The following is a 25,476-nucleotide window of genomic DNA, read 5'->3' on the forward strand; positions in this document are numbered from 1 at the left end:
ACATTCACAATGAGAAGCCACCTTTTCTTTCTGCTTTTGAGACTTCTAGTTGGTGGCAACTAATTTCTAATCACTAAAGTCAAGTCTAGTAAAAGAAGAAAAAATGACTTGAAGCTTTGAATTTCACCATGTCTACTTGCCTACTTCTGGATTTCAGGTAACATGAAATGAAAAAAAAAAGCCACTTCTACTCAGACATTTCTATTACTTACAGCAGAAATCATTCTATCAATAACAGGGATGCATAAGATAAAAGTTATACAAGCACACACACAAATAACATTTACTTACTTTTTTCTCATTACAAAAGCAATACATATTTAATTTATAAATTTGAAGTTATAAGAATTTACAAGAAAGTAATTTTTAAAAAATTATCACTCAGAGATAACTATTTCAACACTTTTTGTATGTATTCTATTGTTCCTATGCATGCACTCTATATATTAGATAATTTTTAAAATTAGACTAATTGCTTTAAACTTGAGTTTAAAAAACTTAATAACCATAAGAATTAAGTTAACATTTAAATAATCTTAGTTAGAGATTAAGCTGAACCTTATTTTACTTAGTTTCCTATGGATGCAATTTATAGAAATTAGACAGTATCAGTGAATTGGCTCAACTTTTGAAACTAAGCTAAAGGCAAAATATATTAAATTCTAAATATTTTTTAACTGCCCACAAAGATCTCTTTGTGACTACCAAATAAATTCTGAGATCAGGTCACTTTAAGGAACTTTAAAACTTACACTGATTTAAGCTCCCTAGAAGATAATGCTTGTGGTACCATCCCCCCATTTTTTAAAGCTATTATAGCTCTGTTTCTTAGGCCAAAATTGAATTAGTGCAATTTTTGTTCAATTCATTGTCATTAGTTCATGCAATTTCTTCACTAAATTGAGCTGCAATAGGAAATCAAGTTTTAAACCAGATTTATATGCTAAATAAAAGAGAATGTGACCAAGATAGAATCTTATTTATCTAATATATTGGATTCTCCCTTTTATTGTGTTTGGAAATAGAGTAATTGATTATAATATCAAGTATTAAGTATCCTTTGTTGAGTGGTGTATCTTTAACTTAAAAGCTACATTTACCTTTTGGACTATGAATTTTAGTTTATGTCCATACCCACATTATGATTTGTGTACCATCATATTCGTGTAATACACTTATCTCTACTAAGTTTTGCATTGCATATTGAACCTTGAGAGGCTTAATAAGTTTCAAAGTGATGAGTACTTGAACTGAAACAATACAGTTTCAATACTAACATTATTATGCATGTACATAAACAAATGAGTACATTCTGATACATTTTTGTTGTAATAAGCTTTCTTATAAATACATAAGAATCATGGATTCTTAACCTTTTTCTGTGATATGAGCTCCTTTGGCCATCTAGTTTGGCCTGTAAACCCCTCTCAGGGTAATGTTTTTAAAGTATAATATAATACAAATAGAAATAAAAAACATGTGCATTTAAATTAGTTTTTGCATGGACCGTAGGTTAAAGACCCTTTTCATCAAGATTTTGAATAGCCCTTTACTTAATACATGAAAAAGTGCCTGAGAACATATCTACATAGAAAAATTTCTTGAACATATAACAGCCAAACTGAAATATCTTCATTAAACACATATTTAATAAAGCCCTTAGGTTATATTTTGTATGTATATATTATTTTTGCCTTTAGATTCAGAAGTAAGAATTTTTATCAGTTTAGAAATAAGTATATGATAATAGAGATTTGTAGAAGGTTGGTTTTGTTGTGAATAAATATTCCTGTGTTATCTAGCAGAGCTATAAAATCTTTGTACCAGTATACATGACTTTCAAGTTAAAGTCAAGCACTTTATTACATTATAAATTTTGAGCCTTGTCTAATTCAACTGTGATGTTGGTAAAATGGATTAGTTGATTAAAGGTATGACTTTAGTGAAAAAGAAGGTAGGAATGAAAGTACAGAAGGAAGGAGCTCAGTGGTGACTGAAATAGGATCTATGGAGACGGAATTGGAAGATGAAGTAGGATGTGGGAAAAAAAATACCACAAACTACAACACTAAAAAAACAAAGTATGAAAAGAGAAAAATAAGAGAAGGAAAGACCTGCCATGCATCTGATTAGCAGTTTACTTTCCACAAGTCCACATGTCCTGCAATATTTGGAAATTACATTTCATCTTATGTGTGGCACTATGTATTTCAGATGAATATAATGGTATTTTACCTATTAAAAATAAATTGACCTTGTTGGTGTGGCTCAGTGGATTGAGTGCTGGCCTGTGAACCAAAAGGTAACTGGTTCGATTTCCAGTTGGAGCAAATGCTTGGGCTGTGGACCAGGTCTGGGGCATGTGAGTGGCAACCACACATTGATGTTTCTCTTTGCCTCTCTCTCCCCCCATTCCCTTCTCTCTAAAAATAAATAAATAAAGTCTTTAAAAAAGTTAAATAGTGGTTGAATTCCTTTTGAGCCCTTTATATAATTTTCTCTTGTAATGGATATTATAGTCCCATTATTTTCATCCTCTCCCTTTTTTCATGGAATGAGTAGAAAGAGACCTGAACTAAAAGTATTATACTGATATATTTTGGAAGCCATACTACTTAATGTGAATATCAGTAGGGCTAGTCACCCATTTACAGAGAGTTTTTCTTTTGCTTTCTTCTAACACTCTCCTGTCTTTGACCTGTATATACTGAAACTGGTTTTCAGAGTTTCTTTTACATATCAAATATCTTTTGCTTGTACATTTGCTTGCTATTTAGATCAGAAGATAGAAAAATTCCTCATGTTAGAACAGAGGGTATAAAAAAGAAAGAAATAATAGATGTAAGAAACACAAATTTTGTAGGATAAAAAGACAGGGTATATGATGTTTAAAGCATAACCAGTCTAGTTATTTTCTGGATTCTACTTTAATACGATGTTATTATTATTACTATACTTAATTACCACACACTCCATAGACTGTACAGCCTAGAGGAATGCTCTAACTCCTGTCCAAATCCGAATCCCTCTAAGATGCTTCTTTATGTACAGGCCCTCATGTACAAGGTAAAGAATGAAATGAAGAACTACTTATAAGTCTTGTCAGTTTGAGGAAGTGGATAGTGGGTTGTTGCTGATACTCCAAACATCAGAATGCTATTGAGACCAAAGAAAAATTAGATTCATTGCATTCTTTAACCATAGGAGGGAAAATTGTTTTTATGGGGGGAGGAAATGCTGTCTCTGTGTTCCACGTATTATTATAGCATAAGGTCAGAATTGCTATTAAGCCCTTTTAGAGAAAAGCTCTCACAGGTTGCTGATATTAAGACTGTGTTGTGCTTTCTCAGCCTTACTTTTTGGGATCTCTTTGCCTTAGACCATGGCTATTTTAAATATTTGCACATTATTATAGAAGAAGAAAGTGATAGAGAACCCAATAATGTGTTGCAGCTGCTCAGAAAGAGCAGAGATTAATTCAGCAGTTTGTGATTAAGGGAAAATATTTCAAGATTTTTCCTGAAGTTTTTGTTTTCCTTGTAAATGAGTCTTTGACTATATGATTAAAAGAAAAAAGAATGACTACATAATTTTAAGCTCTGATTTGTTTATAAGTATGTATGCTGCAACCTGTATCATTCCCAAATGGGAAAATTCATTGCCTTGTTCTTCTTTCCAAGACTTCCTATATTGTCTGATAATTACAGAGAGAAATATCCATATATAAGTGGATCAAAGCATGGATTTAAAAAAGCAAACAGAAAGAAGAAGTGATTTACTGGATCTGACACCCTGTTTAACATTTCAGGATCAAACCAGTACCAAATTCCTAGGACGTAGTAGGGAGTCCAGCAGATGGTAAAGGAAGTTGCAAATGCAACTGTCATCTTTAGAGTCCTCAGCCGAGCTCTGGGTATATTGTTCTTGGATTGATTCAGCTGTAGTTCTAGTAAAAAGGGAAAAGAGTAGGTGTTTGAAGACCAGTTTTATTACAAAACTAAAATGGGCAAAAAGGAGGAGAGAATCACTTAATTCAACCTAATGAATATAATGGAAATAAATTTCCAATGTTTTTAATAATGATGCTTTGTTAGAAAAGCATATTTATATCTCAAGTTTTCCACTATATCATATAGTGAATAGTTTTTACCAAACTAATCTGGATTTGAAATATGGGGTACTCAGATTCTTAAAATATAAATTTAAAACAGCAGACTGAGCTTGAGTGGAATTGAATGCTCTGCATCTTGGTTGTCATGACAACATAACCATGTTTACTTCACACATCCCTAAATTTTATTTTTTGAGCATACACCAGGTGCATTGAAGGGAAAATGGCACAAACACATTTGTGAAGTTTCACATGAAATAGTCAACTACACATTCAACAATATTTTGCATATGCAACACATACACACTCACATGCATACACATATACATGTGCATCATTATTTTGTGTGGGTACAGGGGATTGGCTGTGAACTAGAGCAGCTTAATTTTAACAGGTTATTAGCTAACATTTAATAAATTGTACTTTTCTACATTATACAAATCAGGTGTTGGTATAGGGTTGTGAAGGCCCAGCAGGAACACTTTGCCAATGCTTATCTTGGGTAAATGTGGTGATTGCCCTTCCATCTTTAACCCTATGTGCAAATTGAGGACATTAGGAGATATAACTTCATCTGCAAGTTGGAGGTAATAAAAGTATTAAACGCCTGGGGTGATTGTGAATGTTAAATGAGTTAATACGCGCCAACTGCTCAGAACAGCATCTGGCACATAGGAAGTGCCACTCTGCCTATTGCTGTATAAAAACTGTTTACCCATGATCAACACCAAATCTAAGGGATACATACGGTGGGGATCCTGATGAAGGACCCGAGTCAGGGTGAGGATGATTTTTGTGTTGCAGATCAACATGATGAGAAGAGGGACGATGAAGAGGCAGCTGAAGGTGAAAAAGTTATAAAAGGCTTGGTGCCACCACTGCAGGAAGCTGCAGTGTGTTACACACTGGGAGAAACCTCCTGATTGTCCAGAGTCGTCAGCCAAGTGAATCATTCTGAAGATATATAACTGTATAAGAAAATAAAAAAATTAAAAAGCCATGTTACTTTATTTCCAATAGTATTTGCACATTTTCTTGAAAGTTTTTTTCGTCTGCATTCTGCCAGCTTTCTAGCATGTTGTTGCCCAAATGCAATATTTTCCTTTTGGAATTTATATGAAAAGTTGTAAGTGGATCTTTACTTAAAACATGTTTGGGTAATGTGAATGGATCTATAGGATTTTGGAATTTTGGAAATTATTTCAAACTTGCAGAGCAATCCTAAACCAACGATATAAACCTCATTTGTATCTCAATTTCAGGTGCAATTATGCTGAGTAAACTTTTCAAGTAATTTTATTTATTGTTCAATCTGCAGCATCTAAAACTGTGTCTGGTATTTAAAATGTGCCCCCAAGATACATATTTAAGTTTTATTTTTGAGACAGAAAACCCCCATAAAGTGGTCAAAAGATATGAACAGACAGTTCATAAAAAAAGATACAGAATGTAAGAATGTAAAAACATGTTCAACCTCACTCATGACAAGAGAAATGCCAATTAAGTCTGCATTGAAATGCCACTGTCACTATCAAGATGGGCAAAAATTAAAAACAGCAACATAGTCTCATAGCAAGGCTGTGGGGAAACAAGGACACATAGTCTCATAGCAAGGCCATGGGGAAATAAGGACTCACATACATTGCTAGCGAGGATGCAAATTGGTATGACCATAATGGAGTGATATTTGGCAATAAGTAGTGTAATACAAATGCATTTACCTCTGATCCAGCAATTCTGCAACCAGGAATTTACTCGGAAGACACACCCCTACCTCCATTACATGAAAATACACTTATACAGGTTGTTCACCGATGCATTGTTTGTAACGGAAAGACATTGAAAACAGCTACGAGTATTTGGGGAATCTGAGGGATGAATATTCCAGAAATCTTTGTACAATTATGGCAAACTTTCTCTAAGTACGAAATTATGTTTTTTTAAAGCACAAATTGAATCAACTATTAAATAGTTTTCAAAAGTAGTTGCAAGTAGTTTTCAAAAACAAGTTGCAGTGGACATTTGTTCATCCTTTTCCCATTCATCAAGCATGCTCCTTACCAAGTTAGTTCCAAGCTTTTCAACTGAGAAACTTCAACTTACCATGAAATATTAATAAGATGAAAAGATAAGAGTGTCAGAGCACTTTATTATATATTTTTTAAAAATATTTGCTTTTAGAAGGAGGGGAAGGGAGGGAGAAAGAGATGGAGAGAAACATTAATGTGAGAGAGAAACATTGACTGGTTGCCTCTCGCATGCCCCCAACCCAGGCATGTGCCCTGACTGGAGAGTCAAATTAGTGACCTTCTGCTTTGTGGGGTGATGCCCAACCAACTAAGCCACCCTGGTCGGGGCTATGGCCAAGCACTTAAAAACTGATAACAAGTAAATTCAAACAAAATATTATAGAATTTTTTTCCTGTATACTTTTATTTCTTCGTTTTAAAAATTGAGATGTAATTGACATATAACATTACATTAATTTTGGGTATACAATGTAATGATTAGGTATTTATATACAGGGGTGGGCCAGTGTAAGCTTACAGTTGTTCTTGTGGAAAAACAATACAATAATTAATAATATAAGAATAAACTCTGTATTTCATGTACTCATAACTGTAAACCTACTTCTGCCAACCCCTGTATATTTGAAATGACAACCACAATACGTCCAGTTAACATCTGTCACCATAGTTACAGATTTTCTTTTTATTGTGAAAACTCTCAGCAACTTGTTCAGCAGCTTTTAAGCACAACATCCCTACCATGCTGTAGGTCACATCCCCATGGCCTTTACAGCTGGAAATTTGGATGGTTTGATCTCCTTCATGCCCCTGCTGCCACAGCCCTAGACCCCGTTCTGACCACCACCGATCTTTTCTCTGTATTTGTGAGCTGGGTTTTTAATTTAATTTATTTATTTTAAAATATTTTACATATAAGCAGTATCATACTGTATTTATATTTCTTTGTCTGACTTTTTTCACTTAGCACAGTGCACAAGGTCCATCCATGTCATCAGAAATAGCAAATTTCCTTCTTTTTTATGATTGTATAATATTCCAGTGTGTGTGTGTGTGTGTGTGTGTGTGTGTATTTATATGATCACATTTTTTATCCATTCATCTATCAATAGACACAGATAATTTCTGTAGCTTGACTGTTGTACTTAATGTTATAGAGAACATAGGAGTACACACATATTTTTGATTTAGTGTTTTTGTTTTCTCCAGATAAATATGCTGAAATGGACTGCTGGATCATACAGTAGTTTTATTTTTAATTTTTTTGAGGAACATTATACTGCTTTCTATAGTGGCTATATCAATTTACATTCCTGCCAGCAGTGCACAGGGTTTCTTGTCTACATCTTCAACACTTGTTATTTCTTGTTTTTTTTTTTTTTTTTTGATAATAGCCATTCTAACAGGTTGTGAGGTGATACTGCATTGTGGCTTTGATTTGAGCTTTCCTGATCATTAGTAAGGCTGAGCACCTTTTCATGTACCTATTGGTCATTTGTATATCTTCTTTGGAAGAATATCTATTCAAATCCTTTGCTTGCTTTTTAATTGAATTATTTGATTTTTTTTTTTTTTTTTTGCTGTTGAGTTGCATAGTTCTTTGTATACAGTCATCTCTAACTAATGATGGGCATCTGCTCTGAGAAGTGCATCATTAGGGGTCAAGATGGTAGCGTGGGGAAATGTGGTACTCCAAGCCTTCCACGATGATGTCAAAAAATACCGCTTAACTACATAACAAACCACCTAAAATCCATCCAGCTAAATGGAAGTTCTATAACTAGGGACTTAAAGAAGATGCCACATTGAGACTCGTCAGTATGGAGATGCAGAATGGGCTGAATGACAAAGACAGAATCTTAAAAACAGCAAGAGAAAAGTAGTTGTTTACCTACAATGCAGCTCCCATAAGACTGTCAGTTGATTTCTCAACAGAAGTTTTATAGGCTAGAAGGAAATGGCAAGAAATATTCAAAGTGATGCAAAGACCTGCAACAAAGTTTGGTCTCCCCAGCAAAGCTATCATTTAGAATTCAGAGAGAGAGCTTCCCAGACAAGAAAAAGATAAAGGAGTCCATAACCACCAAATCAGTATTACATGGAATGTTAAAGGGTCTTCATTAAGAAGTAGAAGAAAAAAACATAAAAAATATGAACAAAAATGGCAATGAATATGTATCTATCAACAATTGAATCTAAAAATCAAAATAAAAGAATAAGCATCATAGAACAGACTCGTAGATACAGAGAACATTTTGATGGTTGCCAGATGGGAGGGCCACTGGAGGGATGGTGAAAAAGGTTAAAAGATTCAGAAGTACAAATTGGTTGTTACAGAATAGTCATGGAAATATAATTTACAGCATAGGGAATGTAGTCAATAATATTCTAATTAACTATGTATGGTGTCAGATGGGTATGAGATTTATTGGGATGATCACCTAGTAAGTTAGAGAATATATAATCACTGAGGTATATACCTGAAATTAATATAATATTGTATGTCAACTGTAATTGGAAAAAAAAGGATTTAAAAAGAGAAATGAAATTCCGATTTGTGCTACATGGATGAACTTTGAAAACAATAGGCTAATGAAACAGGCAGACACAAAAGGACAAATATCATGTGATTTCACTTACATGAAGTATCTAGAATAGGTACCTTTATAACCACAGTAAGTAGAAGAGTGGTAATGGCTGTGGTGAAGGGAGAGTGGAAGTTACTGCTCATGGGTAGAGTTACAGTTGCAGTTTAGGTGATGACACTGTTCTGGAGATGGATGGATGGATGGTGGTGATAGTTGCACAGTGATGTGAATGTACTTAATGCCATTAAATTGTACACCTAAAGATGAATGATGTGGTCGATTTTATGTTATGTGTACTTTAGCAGAATTTTAAAGAAATACTTATCTGTTAGAGATATAGCCTGAGATGCCTGTGACTGCTTTAAAATATTCCTCCTCACAAATGGAGATTTCCCTTACAAATGTAAATGATTTTTATAAAGGGAAACTTGTTGTTATTTTTGGAGCTTCTCCCACATCTGCTGTTTCTTAAAATTAACCAGCCTAAAATAATCCTTATGCCAAAATGACAGACTTTGGGGTGACAAGTCCTCTTCCCCTACAGCTCCTAGGCAATAAACCTGTACAGCGTGTTACTGTACTGAATACTACCAGCAACTGTAATACAATGGTAAGCATTTATGAAATGCAATGTGATAGGAGGGCTACAACATTCACCAGCTGATTGGAATTTTCCAGCTCCATTATAATCTTACAGGACCACTGTCATATATACAGTTGAGGGAGATAGACTGTATTTTGGATATTAATAGTCATTTATGACCCTTTGGCAGATACATGATTTATAAATATTTTCTTCCAGTTGGTAGGTTGTCTTTTAAATTTGTTGATAGTTTCCTTTGCTGTACAGTAGCTTTCAGTTTGATATAGTTCCACTTGTTTATTTTTGATTTTGTTGCCAAGGTTTATTTTAAAAGTAAATGAGGGACAGCACTTTTTTAATGTTTTTGATTGAATTAGTACATTTAATTAATTTAACAAGTCAGGTAGTTCTTTCATTTTTGAGGTGATAGCACCAGAGTAGAATATGCTTTTTATTTTTATTTTTTAAACTTATTTTTAGAAAGTGAGGAAGGGTTGGAAAAAGAGGGGAAGAGAATCATTGATGTGAGAGAGAAACATCAGTTGGTTGCCTCTGGCACATGGCCCCACCAGGGACTGAACCTGCAACCAGCTGACGGGGGAATCAGGAATCAAACCGGTGACCTATTCTTTGAGGTATGATTCCCAACCAACTGAGCCACATGAGTCAAGGCTAGAAAATGCTCTTCAAAAAGATACTGTATTTCCTTTCTTTGCTTTTACAGTAGAAAAATTTTATTAACATATAAATATAACATAAATAAGTAAATATAATATAGAATACAATCCTGTTTATTTTATTCACAATTAAAATGTTGATTTTGTTTTGAGGGCAAAGAGAATTTTAAAATTATTCCACTAGAGGGTGCCCAATGATCATATCATTAATCTTAAAATCAAGATTAATTCGAATATGTGGTCAGCTAATTCTATTTTATGATCCAGAACAACTTTTTCTTCAATACGAAGGGACCATTTCAGTTTTCTATTCTTATTTCCAAGCCACCTTATTTAAATTTCAGTTTTTAATTTGACCCAGTGGATGTGAGTCGAAGTCTCTGGAAGGGGTACTTTTCCTAGAACCAGAGAATCATATATTCCCTTAAAATCTTTGCTTGACTTTATTCTCAGCACTGGGCCACACTTCCACTCTAATATTTTAATTTTTAAGTTTTAATGATGAAGTTCCCAATAATAGTTACTTTGAAATATAGTACTATGATGCAAGTTTTGGTTATCATCTTTTTAAAATTTTATAAATGCTTATTTTTAAAAGCATCTCCTTGATCAAAAACTATACTAGGTGCTTATCTGTACTGAAAGGTAAATCAGATATATTCTACTATCATAGAGTTGAATATTTGGTAGGGAAGATAATTGCATGTATGTGACACTTGCAATACAAGATAGATTGGTAAATTAAAAAAAAAGAAAGGTATAGTCAAATGGTATGGAAAATCAGAATGCTACTTGCTCATAAACTAATTTGTTTTAGGCTTGGTTCAGTTTATTTTATGCTCCAAGGCCATGTTCATTTTAATGATTATTAGAGCGATCATTTTACTTCCAGTGGTTCTTTTGTCCTAGTATTATATTTCTTTCATTTCTTTATGTCTCTCCCTTCTCATCCCTGACCCCAATTTCATCCCTGTTTGCTTTATTTAGTCATAAACAAGAGCAATCTGTTTTCCATCTTTACAGTCAATTGCAGAAGCCCATTTCTCTTTAGAATTATTTTAACCCTCACCTCACCCCACACTAATTACACCATTACCCCATGACGTAATCTTTTCCAAAGGTAATTATCTTTAGATGATGTGCTTCAATTTCCTCATCTATAAAATGGAGATGTTAATAGTTAATACCCCCTAGGGGCTGTCATAACAATTAAAAGAATTAATACTTAGGAAGTGCTTAGAATAGTGCCTGGCACAAACACTATATAAATTATAACAGTTATTATGATGCAATGTATAAGGCACACAACTTATAAATATGCATCCATATATATGTATTTATAATTTATATGTATTTATAAATATATGCCACATATTTTTTTCCTGAAATCTCTTAACTATTTCTCCTCATGTTAACAATGTCCTGCCTTTTCCTTCTGGAGCCTCCTACAGGGAAAAAGAAAGTAGACAACGTTTCAGTGTGGTATTGTGTAGTAGTTAAAAGCTCTGAGTATGGAATTAATTAGATGCACTGACACCTCCACTTATAGATGGTAATGTTGGGCATGTTATATAACATTCTTATCCTTAGTTTCTTCATGAATAAAACAAGGACAATAATTATATCTAATTTATAGGGTTGTTGGGAGCCTCAAAGTAATGCATTCGAAAGCATTTAGCATAATTCCTGCCCAACATTTATGTCCTCCATAACTATTGTTCATTATCATCAGCATCGCTGTTGTTATTTCTACAAGTATACTGTTACTGTGTTCCAGTATATTTCTCGGCATATTGTACGTGTGTGATGAGTATTTACTGAATTTTAACTGTTTGTCAAGCTTGGAAGTGCTTTCTAGCCCTATAAATTTGTAAATTCTCTGTGTCAACACAAGTCTCCACACATCTTTAAACCACGCGTCTTTACACCAAGGACTGAAAAATGGCTCGGGTATCTTGCCTGCAGGCCTATAGAGTTTTAATACTGTCAATATGTGATGTTTCTTATTAAACGGTGGTATGAGCTAGTGGTATGACTCTTTCTGCAAACAATCTGCTGCTCTGGGATTCTTGTGGTTTTAAATGACTGTCATTGGAAATGATGTAAATTTTAATTATCTGTGGACACACCTAGTTTAGGAAATGTTTTCTCCTCAACATATACTTACCAGACTAACCACAGATGCTCTTAAATTAGATCTTCTTTCAGGTCATGTTTGTTGCTTTATTTCCCCCCTTTATTTTTCTTTTTTCTTTCTTCTTTTCTCTTCTCCCCCCTCCTTCCTATCCTTTCTCCTCTTACTTTTAGCAATGATGCCCCCAAGACTTGATTTATTGTGTTCTGACACACACACCTTTCCAAAATGAGTAGGGTAGTTTGGTGACCATGGAGTAGGTTGGCCAAATTTGCTTATCAGTCAGAATAAGTGTTATAATTTTGAGAAATTTGAAATAACAAACCTTTACATAACCAATTCCTTTTGCTGTTTTTCAAAGAACCATGCATCACAATACACATATTTCCCTACTATTTCCCTGTCCTGACTTGATGAAAGAAAGAATGAAGACAGGAAAGAAATGAATGAACATTAACCAAGTGTTTACAAAGTCTTGTACTAGATGATTTTATATATCTGATTCTTTACAATTGCATTTAAAGTTAGTTAAGTAATTTATACAGAATCGCATAGCTGGTAAGATATAGTATTGAGATTTGAAGCCAACTTTGTTTGAATCCAATACCCATGCCATTTCTACCATCCCATTGCCTGTCACACTTTGTTGCAGGGATATGTGAGGTCTTCAGAGACCCCATGACTGGGGCTAGTGAATACTAAGCAGAGAATTAGGCCTTGCTTACCCCTGTTCAGCCAGAGTAAATCCACTTATATCTGTTTCATTTATTGGCTCCACATAGAATTTTTAAAAACTCCATTACTAATTAAAAGTTAGGAAGTTCCTACAGTATACTATGCAGAAACTTATGGACATATATTCCCAAACTATCACAGAATTTAGTTTCTGTGGTTAGTAATCAGAAAGGTGGAAAACCAAGGTGGCCAGTTTGAAATGTACTTTTTCTGCCCTGTAGCAAAATGTCATAAATTCCCAGGTTGCCAGGCCTAAATTTTGATAACAAACTTGTTGGATTTTTTTAACCTTGTAATGAATTACGCAAGTAATAGAAAATTAACATATACACCCGGGGATGAAAATCAAAGTCACTCTTTCAATGTGGATTAGTCACCACGGATGCGTCTTTGTTAATGGGCTGGTCCGCAGAGCACACTGAAGCCTGAGGTCCTGCGTCACCATCGGGAAGGGAAAAGCCCTCTGCGTTTCTTGTCTTCCACACCAAATACCTGTAATGTTGGTCACAGGGCTGAAACCTCTTTTATTCAGAGAGATAGCAGAGAACTGTAATAAGAAGGAAAACTGGCCTTAAGAAAAAGACAACAGGCCAGTGACACTGGGAAAGCCAGGGAATCCCTTTAAACCTGCGGTTTTCAAACTGCAGGTTGTGCCCATGAGTCAGTCATAATTGACAGTAAAAAATAAAATGGAACAGAGTGGATACGTCTTTCATTAAAACCTTTTGTCAGTCACAGGTGTGTGGGAGAAAGACAGGCAGACAGGCAGGCAAACCGTGTCTGCACACAGTGTGCATTTCTTACTTGGGGCTACCACCAAAAACGATTTGCATGTCATTATTTTCAGAGGTTGTCCTTGGACATCCTCTTACGTGTGAAACCGGGTGATAACATGGTTCTGATGCACTTTGTAGAGTTAATGTAAGTATAAAATATGATTATGTATTTTAGGTTTTTCAAGAAACTTCACAAAGTTCTTTACAAATTTAAAGTGCTGATGAAAGTAAACATGAGTTATTTGTCTTACAAAAAAAATAGTACCATTATTTTCTGTGGCCCATATTCACATAAATATCTCAGGTAGAGCAATGTATTTGAGGTCAGCCTATGTATCATTTAAAACTCCTAAACAATGTAATTTTGTATGTTTTTTTATTACAATACATCAAGATAGATACGTATTTGGCATTTTCTTTTCTTCCTATGATTGCTGTGCTATACTTAGATGAAAAAATTGAGTTAATAAATCAATATTTTACTTACAGCCTCTGGGAGAGTTCTTTTAAAAGACAGAGACATTGTTGGTTTGTGTTGCAGTTATGATCATAAACTGACATATTTACTTGTGTTTCGACTTTCACCTACATCAGTATTCCCAATTACTAACTACTTTCCAAATAGCTGTACTTACACAAAGACTTTATAGTGTCAATATTACATTCTAACACAAATGTTTTTAGCTCTTTTCAAAGCCTTCTTTCCTCTCTTTTTAAATAAACAGGCAGATGAAGAAAAAAACACTCCTCAACCTGTCTGTTTCAATGGTTTTACTGAAAATTTCTTGGCTAAAAATATTGGAGCTGTATTTTACTCCCCTCCATTACTAACCTTTTACTAATGCCTGTTTGTTGCCAAGCTTTGCTTTTTGTTTGGAATATCCTAGTAATTACTATTGATTCCCTCTGACACCACCTTTGTTCTCAACCTAATCACCTCTTTGCCAGATGATCTAAATTCTTTGTCTCTCTCCTCTCTCCATATAGTTTCTTAAAATAGTTTGGTTAAAAATCACTTTAGCAATGTATAACATGATGACTATAGTTTACATTGCTGTATGACATGTAGGAAATGTTGTTAAGAGTGTAAATCCTAAGAGTTCTCATCACAAAGAGAAAAATTGTTTTCTTTTTTCTTATTGTATTTATATGAGATGATAGATTAGCTGCACCTGTTGTGATAATCCTAAGTCTTCTTTTAAAGGCAAAGTAGTACATTTATTAAGCTACAACTAAGTTAAATCACTCAAAGTACTAGAACAACATCATATAAATCAATGTCAAAGGTTATGTTTAGAATATTGATAAAAATACAAAAATGCTAAAATTAGTCAAAATATCAGTAACCAAAAATGCAAAAAATATACTCTTTTTCACATTTATATTCAAGAAAGTTAAAAAAGACTGGTGCTTTCTACATTGAGGGTATCAGGAAAAATAATAGTATATAGTTTTTCTGGAAATCAATTTAACATTATCTTTTAAGAAATTTTGAATGTTTTTACACTTTTACTCAGGTGTTCCAATTTAAAGAATACATAAGACATAAGAAGACACCTGAGAAAAGGTTTATATTGTAATGTTTGTTTTGTAATTTGGGAAAAGGAAGCAAATGATACGTTAAATAGAGGCAGGCCCCACTTGGCACTGTACCACTTCTTCTGAAACTTGTGCAGACTGCAAAGGCGTCCATGCTTTGCATGGGTCTCAGCTGCCACAGCAGTGTGCAACGTGAGGACCGCCTGCATTCCGGCACTGGCTGGACACAGGCAGAGGGCAGGCAGACGAGTGGAAGCTGCCTGTGCAGCGCTGGACCTCCGGTGAGAGTGTGCTGACTGTGATCACACGGGAGAGTGTGACTGCCATGTGACAGACTTTTGCATTTGAATTCATGCAGACATTAAAATGAAGAAGCTCCCAAGTAAGGAAAGGGAAAATCATTTTATATGGCCTTTTATGAAAAAAGAAGGGCACCACTTCTGTTTTAACTTTCATCTATATCAGTATTCCAAATTGCCAACTATTTTGCAAATAAGTGTACTAATATAAAGACCTTATATTGCCATATTATGTCCTAAAGCAAATATTTTAGCTCTTTTCAAAGCCTGCCTTTCCTGTCCTTTCAAATAAAGATACTTTTGTAAAGTAATAGGATTAAGGGAAAGTAAGGCTTGTTTTTTATATCTATGTGCTGATTTTTTATGACAAAAAATTAATTTTTTTATTAGAGGGAAAAGGAGGGAGAAAGAGGGACAGAATCATTGATGTGAGAGAGAAACATGGAATGTTTGCCTACTGTACACACCTTCCCTGGGAATCAAACCTGTGACCCTTTGGTCTGCAGAACAATGCCCACCTAACTGAGGCACAGCAGCAAGGGCTAAACAATTTTGTAAGCAAGAAAATAAGCAAACAAAAACTGCATTTTCCAATACCATTTTATGATACATGTAAGTCAAACCATCATGTCGTATACCTTAAAGTCATACAGTCATGCATATCGATTCTTTCCCAATAAAACTGGAAAACATTCCTTTTACTTTTTGTGTAGGACTCACAAAAGCTCTGTGGTTCCCACATTTCAGAATTTCCCCTGGCTATTGATGTTTTCTGTAATATAAATCCACTGTACCCCCATTCATTGATTCATTCATCTAAACTTTTTTTTTTTAGTAAAAGGTGAAAGAATTATTTCATATTTAAAAAAACCCTCTGGTCCAAATATTTTGAAATTCTATGTTTTCTAGGTATCTGATTAGGTGCTGGGAATATGAAATAAGTTGAACACGGCAGTCTCTACTATTGAGGAGCATATACCTTAAAGGCAAAGATAGGCCAAAAGCCATAATCACATTACTTTATGACAATGAATGCTATGAGGTTAAAGCAAAGGGAGCAACCACCGAATCCAATTTCTTTCCAGTCCCAACTCTCAGTTTTTCACTTCAGACATGTCGCCTATGAAAATCACACTTTCAACCTTTCCTAAAAATGTATGTGATCCTTGACTTACAATATTTCTTCTATCTAAATACCATTCCTCTTTAAAAACTGAGTTTATTCTTTTACCCTAAAATCTTCCTTTACCATTTTAACTCATACTCATCTCTCCCTCTTCTTACTCTTGTAATAGGTTTAAAATGACTTAGTATATAGTTATATTAGTCTTTTATAAGTTTTGTCTTCACAACAGAATTACAGTTTCTTTGAGAGCAGTTTCCGTATTTCATCAGTACAAGGCTCAGTGTTAGGAAGCCATTTTGTCTTTATCTTCTCCAAGAAAACCAATCAATAAGCAGCATACTTTAAACAAAATGGAAGACTTCAGGACATAAGCTATAGCTAAGTAACTTCATTACTTTTTAAAAAAGTATTTTATTTGTTTATTGTTAAAGCGAGGGGAAGGAAGGGAGAGAGTGAGAGAAACATCAATGTGTGGTTGCCTCTTGTGTGCCCCCTACTGGAAACCTGGCCCTCAACGCAGATGTGTGCCCTGACTGGGAATCAAATTGATGACTCTTTGGTTTGAAGGCTGGAACTCAATCCACTAAGCAACATCAGCTAGGGCTGACTTTACTTTTTGACACATTCTTGTGCATTTACAAGCATACAGAAAATTGTTCATTTGTTATTAAAGGGTCCTTCTGTTTGCAAGCATGTGTCCTTTTCTTCAGAGATGTGACTGCTAGCAAAGGCAGACAGCCTCTGTTGAAAACAATCTGGAGAGATACCCATCTGCCACTTGTAGGAGAGGGCCTATGCCTACCACAAGAGTCTTAGAGTTTTGCTAACAGTCTATTACATTCTAACTCACTCCAGAAAGGTCAAGTCAGCCTCATGGAAATATTCAAACTTCCAAGAGTCCAAGATTTCCCACTTTTCCTCTTTATTCAATCCCACTCAGCTGCAAACTTAAGAACATATTAACTGAGAATAGTTCTTTCTGAACTACAACAGAATTCTTAATGTTTCCACTCAAGAAGTCCCAGGGAAGATGCTATAAAAACTTTCTATGAAAATTTCATAGTTCCTGAAGAGTCTGTCAATTTAGCATGTCAACCAGAGCAAAAAGAAAAAAATAGGTGGAAGATTAAGATGGAGATGAGACAGTTTGAGAATGGCTATATTTTGGGGGAGTATTTTCTATATACTAGCAATCATCTAGATGCTTCAATACATTAATCGTTATAACAGCTGCATAAAGTAAGCATTACCTCTATTTTATAAATAAAGGAACTAGAACCCAAAGAGATTAAGAAATTTGCCACAGTAAAAGTGCCAGGATTATACCCTACTCTCAGATGTCCAGAGCCCATGCACAACAATAATACAATTCTGAATGCGATGCATAATACGACACTCAAGTTTAGATGGGAAATCTGTGACTGCCATAGACTAGCAAGTTTATGGTGATGGTTTACCTGTGGTCCAGCAAAGAGGCCACTGAGGAGCCATGCCAGGCCAATCAAAGACTGTCCCGGCCTGCTGTTGCTCACAGCTAGGGGTCTTGTGATGGCCATGGAGCGGTCCAGGCTGATCACTACCATCATGAAGGCTGGGGCGTACATGGAGAAAAGCTTCAGGTAACTGAGCACTTTGCAGAGGAGCTCTCCCCCATACCACTGGACCGTAATGTTCCACATCCCATCCAGGGGCATGACAATCAGAGTCTCCAACAGGTTGGCTAAAGTCAGATGTTTTAAAAGCACCTTCATTCTTGAGAGCTTTTTCCCTTTCTCTTTCTTCTGAGTCCACTTCTTAAGTTTCAACAAAAAAGAAGCATTGAAAGCCGTGGAGAGTAGAAAAAGGAAGAAAGTTAGTGTCACTCGGATCTTTCCAGATAAGGTCAGGGTGGGGAGGTGGCCCTGCATCAGTGGGCTGCTGCTGTTGATGGACGAACAGTGGTTTTGATTCTGTTCGAGAGAGGCACTGTTTGCCATGCTTCCCAGCTGACAGAACCTCAAGATTTGTATTTCTGGCACTTCTGGTGTTGTGTCATAATTGAACCCATTTTATTTCTGTCACCGGTTTAGACTTATGTCACACTTTGTCCTGAAGGGGCTTTATATTAATGTGAAAGATCAAGGTGAACTTGTTTTGAGGGCTTATAATCCAACAGAGTACTGAAACAGAGCACACCAAACACCTTCTGAGGGCCAAATGTAATTGTAGTACCTCAGCAGGTGGCCTGGTTTTCACATTTTTCCCAAGTGAGGAAGGACACTTGAAGCTTAATTTTGAATTTAAAATTCACTCAGGATATTATTCAAGTAATCTTAATAAAGAGATTTTCTAAAAGGTGTTAGTGTTCTGTCCAAAGGATGCAAAATGAAAATGAAGAGAAAAATAAAAAAGTTGATCTAGTTAGAATTGTTGTTTTAAAAATTAATACATTTCTCAAAAATATTTGTTTTTTTTTCAATCACACACTGCTGTGTATTCAAACACTAGACAAATATGTTAATTTAGAAGCATCCTCCATGGAACACCAAATTAATACCTTAACAGAATCAGTTTGATCTAGTACAAATTGGGCTGTATTCAGTTTTATCAATCAATCTTAGTGGCTAGATTATCCACTCTTAAGGTAGAATAAAAACAATTAACTATTTTAAAAAATTATTGACTTGCTTTTCTATTGGTGTTCATTTACACTTGTCCCACCTTTTCCCTGTTGCTCTCGCCTACCCTGTCCCCCACACCCCGCACTCCCACAGTCTGCCCCTGCCCCCATTGTGGGTGCCCATGAGTCCTCTGTTCATGTTCCTTAACTTGACCCTTCCTCTTCCTCCCCCTGTTATCCCCCTCCCCTCCCCGCTTTGGTCACTGTCAGTTTGTTCTTTATTTCCATGTCTTGGATTCTATTTTGCTCACTTGTTTGTTTTGTTGATTAGGTTCCACTTAAAATATTATACTTACCATTATTGTGCATTATTGCATATAGTAACTAGATATGGGAGAGAATGCTATATCAATGCTATAACCATATTACTATGCTTCTATATAAGAAGAATATTTGCTTATATTCCTCTATATGTTATCTGATCATTTCACTTTGGGTCCACTTAGAAACTTTCCCTATATTACTATTTTAACATTCGTGGTAAGTGTTTGATGAAGCTATTTACCAATACTGGTATGACTTACCCTGGAATGTATTAAATCACCAGCTTGATTTGTCATTTGTCAACTAGTTTGCTTCTTTGGCAGTCAAAGCTAGAAGAATATTAAGAGTAGAGGTGGCTCTTTTGACTTAAATGGTTTAATCTTGTTGGTTTATTTATTTGTATTTTTCTGTTTTATTTATTTTATTTTATTTATTTTTATTGTATTTTTTAACACCTTTATACCCCCAACCCCTTGCAATCACCACACTGTTGCCTGTTTCATATTGATTCATGTAATAAATAGTTACTAAATACCTGGTATATATGTCTGTCTAGAAGGTATCCAGCCATGTAAATGAGAAATGGAGACATTTATTGAAGAAGATACAAGGTACAAGAAACATTGTACATAGGACAATGATGCCTCAGCCCCCTTCAAAGTAGGCAGCTTGGAACCTCAGGTAACTCTCCCAATTGTCATTAGCTGCCCCATCATACTACCCTGATATCTTTGATGGCCTGAAATCTCTTCCCTTTCAAAGGTGATTTTAGTCTTGGGAAAAGCCTGAAGTCACAGGGTGCCAAACCTGGGCTGTAGAGGGGCTGAGTCATCTGGGTGATTTGATATTTTGCTAAAAAACTCCACACGAGACATGATGCATGAGCAGGTGTGTTGTGGTGATGAAGCTGTCAATCACCAGTTGTCCATAGCTGTGGCCTTCTAAGTCATCCAAATAGTTTCTGTGCAGAAATGCTCAAGCTTAATGAAAAATGTGATGCAGATTTGTTGCTCAGTCATTTTGAATGGGACAGCCACACAGTACACATGCTCACTCAATGGCATCTACCACCCCCACTGACTAGTATAGTGAAGTTGTCATTGTTCACATATGCACCTTCTAGTTCACTCTCTTTGGCTACCAGGTTACATCGAAGTCATATATGCTGTTCTCGTTATGTTAACATTGGTTGGAATTTTTCTAGACAGACCTCATATTTATCATGGTGAGGGTCACATTTCACCATCTGGTTGGCTGGCTCAAAGCATGCATTGGTGATCTCTGCCACAGAAAGCTGTTCATGGTAGGCTTCCTCAGCAGAGATGACAGGGGCATATGTGTCCTGAGGGAAGTGGGTGTGGGGCTACGGCACCAGGTTGATCTGGAATTTGGTCAGATCAACATTCAGAGCTCCATCAAAGCTGAGGGAAGCAGTGATGGAGGACACAATTTGGCCTATCAACCTATTCAGGTTAGTGTAGGCTGGGTGCTCACTATCAAGGTTTCTGAGACAGATGTCATAGATGGCCTCATTGTAAGCCATGAAGGCACAATCAGAGTGCTCCAGGGTGGTGTGGGTGGTGAGGATGGAATTATGGAGCTCAACTGTAGGTGTGGAAACCTGGAGGGCTGGGTAAATGGAGAACTCCAGCTTGAACATCTTTCTGTAATTGACAGAGAAACGTTACACCAACAGAGAGGGGGAACCCGGAACCAGTTACCCCACCAAAGCTGTAGAAAACCATGATGCCCTGAAGACCTGTGCACTGGTCAGCCAGTTTCCACATTCAGTACAGGTTGAGGTCAATGTTCTCCTTGCCAATGGCGTAGTGCCCACGCACATAGTTATTGGCAGGGAGAACATTGGCAGTTATTGGCAGCATATTCTTTGCCTGTAATAAGCTGCTCAGAGTGGATGAGCTGGCAGTAATCACCAGCATGAACTTCATCAGTGACTGTTGGTTCCAGGTCTAAAAACACTGCCATAGGCACATGCTTGCCAGTACCTGTCTCAGTGAAGAAGGTGTTGAAGAAGTCATCTCCCCATGTAATGGTTTTGTTACTTGGCATCTGGCCATCCAGCTGGATGCCATGTTACAGGCCATAGAAGTCCCAGTAGCCATTTCCAGTCTGGACACCAGCTTGGCCAGTGTGGATGGAGATGCATTTATGCATGGTTGCTGCTTTGTGGCTGCCAAGTAGATGGCATAGAGGAGGAGGAGAGGTTGTTTCTTCTTACAGCATAACTCAGGCAGTTGATGGAAGAGAACCTGCCTTAGCTTTAGTGCTTTGATGAGAATAGCCATTGCAAGACCATATGAGATTTGAGGAAGTGGACACATAATAAAGAAAAAAGGGTTTTAAAGATAGATATGTAAGTCTTGAGGATGTTTAGAGATTTTGAGGCAGAACCAGCTCAAGGGACTAGGGCAGATGTTACAGAACGACAAGGGAGCAGATCCATTGGGGGAGCTGATTATTCAGTAAAACCATAAGGAGTTTAGTATAGGAGCTTAGACAAGAAAGGAAGTGGATAGATGAAAGTGGTGGAGGTGGGGGTAGACTCAAGTAGAAGGGGATGTTAGGAAAAGAGGATCGTGATGGAATGAAAACAAGCTATAATGCAGTAACAGATCATAACCTAGGACAATGTAGATAGAAATTTGAATTTAAGATTTGGGATGTGAAACTGTTCTAACAAGAAAATACAGTGTGTGGCTGTGAAAGTGGATAGGAGTAGAGTGTGAATGAAGTCTGATGCATTTAAGGAACTCAAAGAACTTTGGGTCTAGGCTATTGGATGGGTCAAACATGTGGATTTTGAAGGTGCTCACTGATGCTGGCAATGATACTATTAGCAATATTTAACATTTATTGGGTACTAACTACATTTCGAGCCTTTTTCTAAACATGTTACATATATAAACATTCAATCCTTACAATAACCCTAGAGGTCAGTACTATTATTATCTTTATTTTATGGTTGAATAAAGGGTGCCATTTATACACCAGAGTTGGGAATTATATCATATGCATCTGCCTCCAGAGCCACTCTCCTTATCTCCTATGCTATACTACCTTTCTTATTGGTGTGGGGTAAAGAGAAAGACTGAGCAAGATGTCAGGGTCCTTAGTGAATGAAGGGTCATGGTAATTAGGTCTTTTTGGTAGCAAGACAATGAGACTCTTAGGTAACAGACCTCTCTTTTATGATACACAAGGCCTAGAAAGCCCATAGGAACCCAGGCAGCTCTAGGGATGAGTGACTCTCCCTCATGACCTGAACTGATACTCAGGCATGATATCTTTGTTTCCCTTTGTATTATCTTCTCCATCCTCTTCGTGTACCTACCTGGTCAGCTCTTTCTGAAATGCAAAAGAACTGGTGGTTTGAAGTGATCCAGAGGAGCAAGATATATATTTTTTACATCTCTATACTAAGACTGAAAGAATTAAAGAAGGCAGGTCTTCCAAAGGAGAAGTACATGGGTGAAAAGTATTTGGGAGAAAATTTGTTTATAGTAGGAAGAAAAGACAGAAGCAGCACAGTATCAAAAAAGGCCAGTATCTCTCATTTTCAAAACATGCATTACTTTGTTTAATTAAGAATGATAGTGTCTGGCCCTGGCTGAGTGGCTCAGTTGGTTGGAGCATCATCCTCCACACCAAAAGGTTGTGTGTTCAATTCCTGGTCAGGGCACAAACCTGGGTTATAGGGGTACATATGGGAGGCAACCAATAGAGGTTCTCTCTCACATCGATATTTTTCTCTCACTTTGATGTTTTTCTCTTTCCCTTTCTCTCTCTCTAAAATCAATATACATAACCTTGGGCAAGGATTAAAAAATATAAAAAAAATGATAGTGTCTGTGACAATTATGATTTGAGTAAAAGGGGAACATTTTAAAGTTTAATTGAAGAATTTGAGGAAGAAAATGTGAATTATTAATTATGAGGAAGTATTTACATAAAATTGCTCTGGAAACAAGAGACAAATTTAAAAGTTATTCAGAGGAATGGTAGCATGAGAGATCCCTTTGGTCTCTCTCCTTGAAGTTTCAACATTTTAAACAGTTATAACTCAACGAAGGATGCCCTGCAAATTATGAAATCTTCCAAATACTATTTATAACAGAAATTCCTGAATCTGAAGAGATCCAGTAGTTCTGACACCGTTGCCCAGGGAGGGGGAGGCACCATTATAACTGACTTTAACTACTGTGCTGTCTCTCTGTAGAGAGGAAAAGGCAGTCTATCATCATATAATATATCATTATGCAGGTTGGTTCACTTACACCAGCCCTATTTGGAAGTGGCACACTTCATAAATGTGCTTGTCTAGCTTACCTGTCTTCATGTCAAATTACTTTCAAAAATAAAAGTTAAGTACCTATACTTTTTTCCATTAGAATTTTATACAATTTCTTGGCACAAAGAAATCAGGTAAAGAAGAGTACTGGTGGCTTAAATCCTTAGTCCGTCATGCTTTTTCCCAAAATACCATAATATGTGTAATATGACATTGCTTTATGCAAAATCCATAGTTAAGATGATAAACATGAAAATATTTGTTATGAAGTAATAGAATTTTTAAAAACATAATATTGATTCAGAAGATAGCTAGGATGATTCTGAGTGGGCAAAAGGAAAGTGGAAGCAAAATTTCCATATTATTTATTCCGGTTGATAATTTGTATTATTTAGAAATTTTAAGAATTTGGAGATATGGAATCTGGCATTATTTGCATAGTTTATTCAAGACCACATAGTGTCTGAGGATAATTTTATTATTATGTAAATATATGTGAGAACCATCTTCTGGCCTCACTTTCACGTGGAAGAAAAATAGAGAAGAGGGAATTTCAGGGGGGAATGGGTAGGGATTACAGGAACAAATTTGGAGGACACATGGACAAAAACTAGGGGTGGGGGGTAATGGGGGGAAGGGGGGAGGGTTGGGTGGGTGGGCTGGAATGGGAGTAGGGGGGAGAAAACTGTACTTGAACAATGATTAAAATAAAATTAAAAAAAGAAAAAAAAATAGGGACAAATCAACAAGCATCAAGATCTGTTCAATGTGCCCCATGGGCTTATCATGCTGCTTTGTGTCACTCAAAGTGAAGAAGCCATAAAAAGAAAAGGGCTTAGCACTGGCACAAAAACTAGAAAGAAAACAGCTAGACAGATTTCTTGGGAAATTTTTATAGGCAGTATTACTGCAACCCACTGGGCTACAACCTACCAATATGTTGGTGTTGTAGAATCCACGTGCCTATCGGGAGATTATTTATATACTCAGAAGGAAGTTTATTGTGAACAATTATTTTATGATTTCTCAAGGGAATTGGATCTGCAAATCAGCAGTGAAGGCCTTCTTGGCAAACTGTAATCTATATTTTCTTATGTAATTGCCTTTGGTCGAGAAAGGGGTAAAGGAGAAAATTGTATGTCTGTACCATTACTTTCATTAAAACTTTATCAAAATCTAGTGCACAAGAAGCTTTCATAGTTCTAAAATTTAATATGTGTAAATATGCAACAATAAATGTCCTTAAATTTTTTCTTAGTTAAATGTAGTTTGGGAATTATAACCATATTTACTGCGCATATAACCTTCAAGCTTTAATCTGCAAAAATCTTCTGCATTAGAGGCCAGTTTTGGACTTGATCCAGTCCCGATAGTATGTCACTCGAGTGTAGACACCAGGCTTGTTTGGAAGAGCACATTGATCTCCCCAGCTTACAATTCCAGCAAGGAACCAAGTGCCTCTCTGATCTGCACTAACCAGAGGTCCACCAGAATCACCCTAGAAGGAAAAAAGAATTTATGCAATTGCTATAATTTAAGGTGAATACTGCTTATTTTTATTTTCTATAGTAAAGGTAGGGAGATACAGAAGGCAGAGAAGAAACCTAAGTATGTCAATATTAAAATGATTCTAGTCTTGCATATTTTTG

General features: G+C 36.0%; 2 protein-coding genes and 1 pseudogene across 3 annotated transcripts in view; all 3 read right to left on the bottom strand.

Annotated features, from left to right (window-relative positions):
• Window positions 1–3,701: 3,701 nt before the first annotated feature.
• On the bottom strand, window positions 3,702–18,571 carry GNRHR (gonadotropin releasing hormone receptor). Of its 2 annotated transcripts, none has more exons than XM_028508084.1 (3): window positions 18,053–18,571; window positions 4,860–5,079; window positions 3,702–3,946 (listed from the first exon to the last, which is right to left on the bottom strand). In XM_028508084.1, exons 1-3 carry the CDS (start codon window positions 18,569–18,571, stop codon window positions 3,702–3,704), a joined length of 984 nt encoding a protein of 327 aa, XP_028363885.1. The 2 variants fall into 2 exon arrangements, with proteins under 2 accessions (XP_028363885.1, XP_028363886.1); XM_028508085.2 differs by having other exon boundaries at window positions 3,805–3,946; window positions 4,860–4,951.
• A 2,172-nt stretch (window positions 18,572–20,743) lies between these two features.
• On the bottom strand, window positions 20,744–21,693 carry LOC114492996 (annotated as a pseudogene).
• Window positions 21,694–25,158: 3,465 nt separating this feature from the next.
• The window catches only part of LOC114491854 (transmembrane protease serine 11C-like), a 55,177-nt gene continuing 54,859 nt past the window's right edge, over window positions 25,159–25,476 (bottom strand). Inside the window, exon 11 of the mRNA XM_036032094.1 lies at window positions 25,159–25,325. Within this exon, the coding sequence (XP_035887987.1) occupies window positions 25,164–25,325 (162 nt within the window). The 3' untranslated portion in view covers window positions 25,159–25,163. The remainder of the gene's footprint in view (window positions 25,326–25,476) is intronic.

This window comes from Phyllostomus discolor, chromosome 1 (assembly GCF_004126475.2).
Source record: "Phyllostomus discolor isolate MPI-MPIP mPhyDis1 chromosome 1, mPhyDis1.pri.v3, whole genome shotgun sequence".
NCBI classification, from domain to species: domain Eukaryota; kingdom Metazoa; phylum Chordata; class Mammalia; order Chiroptera; family Phyllostomidae; genus Phyllostomus; species Phyllostomus discolor.

What these genes read in the sequence shown, in the direction of transcription:
- GNRHR (XM_028508084.1), bottom strand. Translation starts at nt 18,571, where the DNA reads ATGGCAAACAGTGCCTCTCTCGAACAGAATCAAAACCACTGTTCGTCC. An exon ending in GCCTCTTTGCTGGACCACAG is followed by an intron (nt 5,080 to 18,052) that starts GTAAACCATCAC and finishes TTTCTTATACAG; the next exon opens with TTATATATCTTCAGAATGAT. An exon ending in CCTTCATCAGGATCCCCACC is followed by an intron (nt 3,947 to 4,859) that starts GTATGTATCCCT and finishes CCTTTTTACTAG; the next exon opens with AACTACAGCTGAATCAATCC.